A 10,098-nucleotide genomic window follows, 5' to 3' on the forward strand; every position below is an offset into this window, starting at 1 on the left:
GCAAAGTCCCCTAAATGTATAACGTACACCGTTAGAGGATCCACGGTTTAGAGGCGGTCGCCTTCTGAGCAGATGGACACGGGGTCCACCTCGACGCCGGGACATGCTCTGTGAGTCATTCGTCAAGCCATGACTTAACACAACGTAACCCGCCACCTGTTCTCTCTCTCTCTCTCTCTCTCTCTCTCTCCCAGGTCATTCAGGGGGCTGCCGGCTCTGAAGCCCCCCCCCCCACCCCCCCCCCTCCCTGGCTGTCTACTATAACATGAGCTCTGGCTCCGCCCAGGATGTGGCAGTCGAGCATTTCCTGCGGGACATAGAGAGGCGGGGCAAGCGGCTACACTGCGCTGTGATTGGCTGCGGCGAGGAGCGACCGCACGGCGACATGAACCTGCTGTACCGCAAGAGCCGGCTGGACTGGAGGCAGCGGGAGCAGCAGGAGGGGAGCAGCAAGAAGAGGTGAGGGGGGGGGGGGGGTCTGGGTCTGGGTCTGGGTCTGGGTCTGGGTCTGAGGGGGGTCTCGGTCTGGGTCTGGGTCTAGGTCTGGGACTGGGGGGGTCTGGCTCTGGGTCTGGGTCTGGGGGGGTCTGGCTCTGGGTCTGGGTCTGGGGGGGTCTGGCTCTGGGTCTGGGTCTGGGGGGGTCTGGCTCTGGGTCTGGGTCTGGGGGGGTCTGGCTCTGGGTCTATGTCTGGGTCTTGGGGGGGTCTGGGTCTGGGTCTTGGTCTGGGTCTGGGTCTGGGTCTGGGTCTGGGTCTTGGGGGGGTCTGGGTCTGGGTCTGGGTCTTGGGGGAGGGTGTGGGTTTGGGTCTGGGTCTGGGTCTGGGTCTGGGTCTGGGTCTGGGTCTGGGTCTGGGTCTGGGGGGGTCTTGGTCTTGCGGGGGGCCGGGTGAGTGAGTGAGGGCTCCAGAGGATGCAGGGGGGGGGGTAAACCCTACGGGCGCATTCGGAAAATTGAATTCCAAAGATTAGTTCCGAGTTGGCGGACCCTCGACCCGGAGGTCCCCCGGACCTGTTAATCCCAAACATTCCCACATTCACAACGTCCACTCGCAATAACAATGTCGCTGGAAAATGGAATTCCCGGACGGAATGGCGGTATGTTGCTGTGCCGCCGCGGGTGATGGACAGGCACCAGGGCGTGGCGGTCAGCGTGTATGGACTCCCGGGCCAGGGGTTGTGGGTTCAGCTCCCACTGATGCAGTCATCCCTGGAGCTAAGCCCCTCATCGCCCTAACTGCTTATGAATAACATGCATGCCACAGCATCGCTGACCACTAGGTCCTCAATGGTCAATCATGTTTTAAGGGTGCGCATTATCTTCCAATAACCTGTTTACAGTGCTGAATCAATACGCTACAAATCCAATAGTGACCGTCAGATACGATTATCGACCGGATGTTTCCTTGACAACGCAAAGACAATATGTTCAGGTGGAATATTGGAATTTCAGCTGAATAAAGTCCATAAAAAAAAAAGGTTAAAGATCATTGACGGCTAGTAACTAATATCTAATTGCTGGTAGAATAAACCACTTGGGGGGGTCCTGCTATACGAGACGTACCCCATGGGTGGGGTACGTCTCCATGGGTGGGGTACGCCTCCCTGGTCCGTTAAAGGGACCCCCCCATCGGGTTCTATTCATTACCTCTCCAAAACATCTATGCTCCATTAAGGTTGCTTTCGATGAGAGCGTCCGCTAAATAAGTAGTAAACATTACAGAGAAGTCGTTCAACTCGTTTGCTTCTGTCCGTCTTCTCTCAGTCACCAATCTATCAGCGCCTCTTAGCGATGAGCAGCAACACACTCACAAGCTGCTCTTAAAATAACGGCCATAAAAACATGAATAGAGCTATTGTCATAAATATTTATTGAAAATGAGATAAATATCCAATACAAAGTTGTCATTAAGAACGGAATAGGGAATGGTTGTATTAAAGGGGATGGTTTTAAAAGGCAAATTGAGGAGGGTAGGCCCAGAAGGTGACCTTTAATTTGGCGTTCAGTCAAGCAGGGCCTTGGGGGCGTGCTTTGGCCGTAAAACCCGCGACTGCATGGTAGTAAAAATTCATTATGATTTTTTTTTAACAGTAAATCAAAGAATTAGTGTCAAATCTAAGCCAACTTGGTAGACGGGACGCGCCGGCATCTTTTGTCGATTCACCCGGCCTTGCACTTGAGAGTCACGCCACAATAGATTGGGTTTAGAGCCGTTATCGGTGCTTTAAACAACGGTCTCACGTTACACGTTCGATAGATCTGGAACAGTCCGAGTATCAAGTGGTGAGGAGGAACGCCGTAATGAAGTGCACGCAATAATATGAAACCTGAGGATCGATAATAACATTATCATATCACTTTAGAAGAGGTGTGTGTGTGTGTGTGTGTGTGTGTGTGTGTGTGTGTGTGTGTGTGTGTGTCTCTGTGTTTGTGTGTGTATGCGTCTATGTGTCTGTCTGTCTGCCTGGATGATGCAGGTAGAAGGGGCTATTTGTGGACGTGGATTTGGATGTCATTTATATCTAATTTAGAACTCAAGATCTAGATTTAGAAACACCTTTCCTGAGCAGCTCATCCAGCAGAGCAGACCATCGCTAAGGAGGCTGTGTTCCTGTTGACACTATAGATATAAATACAGATGGATATAGATATAGATGCACTATGTGCAGCAGGCGAGGGGCCAATGAGGAAGCCCTCTGGGGACCGGTGTAGACAGCTGCGGAGAGAGGGTCACAGGGGGTCAGAGGTCAGGACGGTGGATGGGAGAAGGGGCTGGTGAACTGTATAGGAAACTACATTCTACCTTCTACATTCTAGGGTACAGTCTACATTCTACAGTTTACATTCTACATTCTACAGTTTAAATTCCACAGTGCGGATTCTACATTATACATTCTAGGGTACAGTCTACATTCTACAGTCTACATTCAACAGTTTAAATTCTACAGTGCGGATTCTACATTCTACATTCTAGGGTACAGTCTACATTCTACAGTCTACATTCTACAGTTTAAATTCGACAGTGCGGATTCTACATTCTACACTCTTCAGTTCACGTTCTACAGTGCACAGTCTACCTTCTACAGTGTACCGTCTGCAGCCTCCAGGGTACACTGTACACTGTACACTCTTCGACGCCGGTGGTGCCGATGCGAGGTGTCGGGGGGGGGGGGGGGGGGGCCCACTGACGGTGGTACAGAAAGGTGAATTAGGTATTGGGGAGACCATAAGTATACATCAGTGTTGTATCTCACTGGGGTGCTTACGCAGGATTGAATCCAGGAGTTTTTTCAAAGTAAAAGCGATTATTCTCCCCCCCCCTTCCACCACCACCAGCACCACCATGGGCAGAGAGAGTGTTCCCTACAGGTCCTTCATGGGGATAACAGAGTTAGAGACGGAGCCATTAGCAGCAGCACAGCGCTATGTATTACAGTAATCAAATCTCTGTGTAGAATAAAGGGTGAATAATCGTCCTGGCATCGCAGATACATCGCAGAAATGGCTATGTCTCCACTGCAGGATATTGTAGGATTGTGTTTTTATGATATACAATATGCATGAGACTTTAATGAATTCAGATACATCTCGAGTTCCCTGGGGTCCACTGTATGGGAGCATGTTGGGGATGACTGTGTGCCAGCCTATGAAGAGATCGGTATAGATATATGGTATTCTCAGAAATTAATCTTCACCTCGTGTGGGTTCCATAAACGTGGGGGGAAAAGGCCTGCTTGCACAAGTGATTCACTGTACCGTAATCTTATGAGGCTTAAGCTAGCGTTCGTAATTACAGTTCTCTATTAAATATTAAATGTCTAGAGAAATATTCAAACCCTATTTATTCAACTTAGTCTATACCGCGTTCCAGCGAGTGCCGCATGCTATAGAGTTGACATTTTAGAGGCGGCTTAATGGTCGGTTATGAAAGGTATAATAGGCGCATTGGTTTGCGTTTGATTGACAGGGCCATGCTCCAATCACTCGCACACGTTTCTCTCCCTCCCTTTTTTTTCTGTTTGTAAGCGGCTGCGGAGGATTCTGTTTGCTGGGCTGTCAAGGACACGTAAGCCGGAAGGAAAAGTTAAGAACCTGAATGGCAAGAGGAATTCTCTGGGAATTAACTTAAAAAATTACGAAATGACCAGTATGTTTTATACTTGGACGGTAATCCTAACACAGGCAGACATGGCAGCGATGATAACAGATGCACAGTTTGCACACACATGGTGTTGTTGATGGGTGCAGTCGGTCCATAAGGGGTGCTGGTTGGTTCTTTGATCATCGTTGATAGGAGGAGTGTGAGCACACCTCAGACTGTCTGTGTTTGCGCTCGGTGAGTGAGTCTGTTTTGGGAGGCTCTGAGAGGGAGATGAGAGATAGATGAATAATTAGACCAGGCAGGTAAGGAAAGGTTAAGGAATGAGATAAATATAGACAATGTTTGGTGATAAGAGGAGCGACTGGCACGCGCACACACGCATACCAACACACTCATGCACAGGTGTTCACATGCGCACATGTCCTTACAGATGCGTACACACTCACACACACGCACGCACATGGTCACACACACACAGAAGGATGCACACCCAGGCCTACAATCATAGATACACTCGAAGAGAAAACATTCCCAAGGAAACTCAGCATACATAACCACACGTACACACACCCTGTCCTCTCCACTGCATCGCAGGACCCCGTGTTCCGACGAAGAGGACAGATTGAGCAGTGCTCTGTGCAGCAGGCCCAGGGAGTCCTCCGCCGCATGCTTCCCCTGCATGGCAAACCACTCAAAGCTGCTATTGTCTTGAGCCGCGCGGCTCCTCTGCCTCTCCAGGGGCGTACAGCGAGCGCACACGCGCACGCGGCCCGTGGCACACTCGTGCGCGCACATCTGCATGGCCGCGGCACCGTCTTTAACCGATCCTCGCATGCGAGCAAGCGTAGAGGCTTGGTTCACACGCGAGGCAGCTCCATGAATCCAAGACAAAAGCCTCTTCACATTTCTGTTTCTCACCTCGGGCAGGTGGGTTGTTGTTGTGGATCTTGTTTTTGATCCTCTCCGGTCCGTCTGTCGTGTCTGTCTTCTTGTCCCATGTCAATGTAAAAATAGTTAAAGGCTTGCAAGCCAATTGCTCATCTACTGTGTGTGTGTGTGTGTGTGTGTGTGTGTGTGTGTGTGTGTGTGTGTGTGTGTGTGTGTGTGTGTGTGTGTGTGTCTGTGTGTGTGTGTGTGTGTGTGTGTGTGTGTGTGTGTGTGTGTGTGTGTGTGTGTGTGTGTGTGTGTGTGTGTGTGGGGTTAGTAGTGGTGCAACGGTTCACGGGTTTCGCGTGATCCGTACGGATCAACCATCACGGTTCGGGACGCAAGTGATCCGCGGATCGGCTGCGTCGATCCGCGGATGTGTGTTGTTAGCGTGTTGGTGTGTGTGCTTGCGTTGTGTTTGTCTGTTGTCTTTGGTCAGCGTGAGGGTGGTTAGTGGGTGGTGTGTGTTGGTGTGTGTGTGCTGTGTGGTCAGTGCTGTGTGTGGCTTCAGGTTGAAGACACAGCCCCTCATGACCACTCCTCCATCTCTCTCTGAGGGCTGGAGAGGGTTCCGGTCACACCAGACGGGCTCCATTAACCCGCCGTAACTGCGCCGCGACGGCACAGCCAAATGACTTGTTCCTATTGCGCTCAATGGTCTTTGAGAACCCGGAAGCACGTCACTAGTTAAAGAGATGCTCCGTTTAATGATGGTAACTGTTATTTGGTTCAAAGCGTTTGTCCAGATAAATAAGTGATGGCTCATACAAAAGTCTTTGACCTAAAATGATGGGTTATGCCAAAATGCGAGCACTCTGTTTCAAGGGGGACGTTATGTGTGGATACACAGAATGTATTACCGAGCTGAAGAGCAAAATAATTGGTTCAGAATTGGTTCAGTCATACATTTTTTCTTAATCCAACTTTCTGGGTGGTTGCATCAACTCAGGTCACAATTTCTCTGTCTGCTTTATGACAGTGATTCAAATGAAAGACAATTATTGTGTGTGTGTGTGTGTGTGTGTGTGTGTGTGTGTGTGTGTGTGTGTGTGTGTGTGTGTGTGTGTGTGTGTGTGTGTGTGTGTGTGTGTGTGTGTGTGTGTGTGTGTGTGTGTGTGCGTGCGTGCGTGCGTGCGTGCGTGCGTGCGTGCGTGCGTGCGTGCGTGCGTGCGTGCGTGCGTGCGTGCGTGCGTGCGTGCGTGCGTGCGTGCGTGCGTGCGTGCGTGCGTGCGTGCGTGCGTGCGTGCGTGCGTGCGTGCGTGCGTGCGTGCGTGCGTGCGTGCGTGCGTGCGTGCGTGCGTGCGTGCGTGCGTGCGTGCGTGCGTGCGTGCGTGCGTGCGTGCGTGCGTGCGTGCGTGCGTGCGTGCGTGCGTGTGTGTGGAGGGGAGGGGTCACCTGGTACCATGCACTAAAAAGTCTAGAGAAAGCCACTTCCGATGGGGAGTCTAGATGTGAGAGTGGGTCTCGGACTGGAACGTGAGCGAGTGGGGAGCAGATGGGGGAAGAGAGCGGGGGAAGGAGGAGGGGGGGGCGCTGAAGGAGTGGAGCCCCACAGAACAGATGCTGCATGGCGGCTCCACCACGTGTCTCCTTCCCATCTCCCACGGCAACCACATCCCTGCATCACCAATGCAATCCAAGGATGGGGTGCTCATCTTTGTGCGTGCATGTATTTGTGTGTGTGTGTGTGTGTGTGTGTGTGTGTGTGTGTGTGTGTGTGTGTGTGTGTGTGTGTGTGTGTGTGTGTGTATGTGTGTGTGTGTGTGTGTGTGTGTGTGTGTGCGTGTGTGTGTGTTTGTGTGTGTCTGGAATAGATTGGGCGGTGTGTGAAGACAAGCCCCAGCTAGAACTTGTAACAATCTAAAGTCAATGAAAGGGGGGGGGGGGGGGTCACACTGAAACACATGCGGTCTGCAGAGAGACCACTGGTTCTCTGTCGCCTCACCTTAAAGATCCCATATCATGCTTCTTTAGGGTTGATAATTGCATTTACTCCTAGAATAGGGTTACATGCCTCTATGTTAGAAATACCCCTTATATTCTCACACTGTTCCTTTCTGTAAAATCAATTTCAGCGTCTTTCAAAAACTGATTTGTATCATGTCGCTTTAAGGCCCCCCCCCTCCTGAGTAGCCCAGACTGCTGTGATTGGTCAGCACGCCGACTCTGTTGCGATTGGTCGAACGCTTTGCTGGTGTGTGTCTGCAAATCCACAGACCCCAAGAAGTTGTAAACATTGCGGATAGCCGGGAGGCGGGACTTCAGCAACGCCCACTAAAACATGCATATGTATATAGATCATATGACAGTCTAAAGTAAAGGGAGATGTAAAAAACCCATGATCTCACCTCTTTAATAACACCACTATCTGTGTGTTTGCTCCCCCCTCTTCCCCCGCTGCAGCGCTGCGCAGAATGACCCCTCTGCCACGGTGGGCAAAGGTCGCGACCTGGCCTCCTTCCGCCGCCACTTCCGCATGGGGTTCATGACCATGCCGGCGTCGCAGGACCTCTCGCCGCACTCCTGCGCGTCGGCCATGGCGCCGCGCTCGCAGTCGTGCCACGCGGTGGGCGCCGGGGACCCGGGCCTGGAGAGCGAGGACTACTCGGACACGCAGTCGCAGCACGGCGCCCGCTGCCCGCCCGTCAAGCCCAAGCGCCACCCCAGCACGCGGCTCAGCGCCTCGGGCTCCGCCTCCTCCTGCGGCGCCTCGGACCCCCGGGGGCCCCCCAACGCCCCGCCCCCGCCACCGCCGGGGGGCCACACGCAGGGCAAGCACTCGGAGAAGAAGAACGGTGGGGAAGCGGGGGGCCGCGGCGTGTGTTTTTTTGTGTTGTGTTACGGCGTCAGCCCCCGCGGCGGTCGCGGGCTCCGCCGCTCGCGCCCGCCGACCTTTAACCCCCTGTCCCCTGATCTCCCCCCGCAGGCATGAAGAAGTCGGACTCGGGGGAGCTGGGCGGGAAGAAGGTGCCCCCGCTGAAGCCCAAGCGGAGCCCCAGCACCCAGCTGACCTTCGAGACCCCGCCCCCTCGGGCGCCGTCGGCCGCCGGCTCCTCCTACCAGGGCGCCGACGGCCAGCAGCGGGGCGGCGACAGCGAGGACGAGCCCGTCTACATCGAGATGGTGGGCAAGGTGTTCCCCCGGGAGAGCCAGGCGTCCACGCCGCACCCCGCCGCCCCCGCCGCCACCACGCCCGACTCGGACTCGGACCAGAGCGAGGCCATCTACGAGGAGATGAAGTACCTGCTGCAGGAGGACCGCGGCGGCCGCGGCGGTGGCGCGGCGGCGGCGGGCCAGCGACGCCCGCCCACCAAGCACGACAAGCTGAAGGGCTCCAAGCACTACCGCGCGGCGGCGGCGGCGGCGGCCGCCTCCAGTAGCGGCTCCCCGGTGCCGCGCGCCACCTCGGCCTCGCCCTCCTGCTCCAAGGCCAAGGCCGCCGTGTCCGCGTCCCACTCCTCGCCGCTGCCCTCCTCGGCGTCCTCCACCCCCGTGCCCCAGGCGCTCTCCTCCAGCCCCCACACCCCCCGGGCGCCCACCCCCTACCTGCTGCCCGGGAACAAGTCGGAGACGGAGTGCGGCGGCGGCGGCGGCGGCGGCGGCGGCACCAAGATCCCCGCGCCCTTCCCCAACCTGCTGCAGCACCGCCCGCCGCTGCTGGCCTTCCCCCAGCCCGCCGCCGCCTCCAGCGGGGTGGGGGTGCAGCAGAAGGCCTCGGCCTCGGCCAAGCAGGGCACCCAGTCCCTCGGCACCTCCACCCAGCCCTCCTCCTCCTCCTCGTCCTCGTCTGCCGGCCCCTCGGCCGGCCTCGCCGCGTCGGGCTCCAAGGAGTCGTCGGGCGGCAGCTCCGCCCAGCAGGACAAGCACGGCCGGGGCGACGCCCAGCTGGGGCCCGCGCCGGGCCTGAGGGCCAGGAGCCACTCCACGCCGCTGCCGCCCTCGTCCAAGTCCACCTCGCCCTTCTCCCACCACCACCACCACCACCACCACCCCCACCACCGGCCCTCGCACTACCACCACTACCGCAAGCCCGAGCGGGGGGACTCGCCGGCCATGGTGAAGAGCAGCTCCCAGGGCTCCGGCCAGGGGTCCACGCAGAGCCAGATGGGGGGCCAGGGCTCGGGCAAGGAGGGCAAGTCGGTCAGCTTCCTCCTCAAGTCGGACAAAGGGGACAGGGAGCGAGACAGGGACCGGGACAGAGACAGGGACCGGGACAGAGACAGAGACCGGGACAGAGACCGGGACCGAGACCGGGACAGAGACCGGGACCGAGACAGGGATAGAGACAGAGACGGAGATCGGGTCAGAGACAGGGACAGAGACCGAGATCGGGATAGGGACCGGGGGAGAGAAAGAGACCGAGATCGCGAGAGGGAAAGAGATAAGGACAAGGATAGAGACCGGGACCGGGACCGAGACAGGGACCGAGAGAGGGAAAGAGACAAAGACAGAGACAGAGATCGGGACAGGGACAGGGACAGGGACAGGGACAGGGACAGGGACAGGGATGAGCGAGGAGGCGCGCACTCCCTGGGGGAAGGCACTCCCTCCAGCAGCAGCATCACGTCTCAGGGCAGCGGCGGCAGCTCCACGCCCACGCCCCTGCGTCCGCACTCGCGGCCCCACCTCCGCTCCCACACCTCCCACGGCCTGCCCGCCTACAAGCCCCCCTCCTCGGACAGCCCCCTCCTGTGGACGTACCCCTCGGTGGGCTTCAGGAGACCCCCGGCCTACGAGAGCCTCCGGGGGCCCTCCAGCATGCCTCCGCTGCAGCAGGGCCCCGGGGCCTCCGGCGGCGGAGAAGGCTCGTCGAAGGGGAGCGGAGGGTCCGGGTCCCTCCCGGCGAAGGCGGGCTTCATGCCCTGGGACAGCGGCAGCGGGCTGGCCTTCGGGGACGAGGGCTACTATTGGCCGGTGCAGAGGAAGCTGTCGTTCAGCCACGGCAGCAGAGACGCAGAGAGTACGCCACAGCTTTTCTCTCTCTCTCTCTCTCTCTCTCTCTCTCTCTCTCTCTCTCTCTCTCTCTCTCTCTCTCTCTCTCTCTCTCTCTCTCTCTCTCTCTCTCCTCTC

The 10,098-nt window shown here is 56.5% G+C and overlaps 1 protein-coding gene across 1 annotated transcript in view; it reads left to right on the top strand.

Annotated features, from left to right (window-relative positions):
• The first annotated feature begins 265 nt into the window (after positions 1-265).
• The window catches only part of LOC130385977 (neuronal tyrosine-phosphorylated phosphoinositide-3-kinase adapter 1), a 12,513-nt gene continuing 2,680 nt past the window's right edge, over positions 266-10,098 (top strand). Inside the window, exons 1-4 of the mRNA XM_056594765.1 lie at positions 266-459; positions 7,432-7,823; positions 7,955-9,279; positions 9,466-9,988. Of these exons, the coding sequence (XP_056450740.1) occupies positions 266-459; positions 7,432-7,823; positions 7,955-9,279; positions 9,466-9,988 (2,434 nt within the window). The remainder of the gene's footprint in view (positions 460-7,431; positions 7,824-7,954; positions 9,280-9,465; positions 9,989-10,098) is intronic.

Source organism: Gadus chalcogrammus, chromosome 7 (genome assembly GCF_026213295.1).
Source record: "Gadus chalcogrammus isolate NIFS_2021 chromosome 7, NIFS_Gcha_1.0, whole genome shotgun sequence".
NCBI lineage: Eukaryota > Metazoa > Chordata > Actinopteri > Gadiformes > Gadidae > Gadus > Gadus chalcogrammus.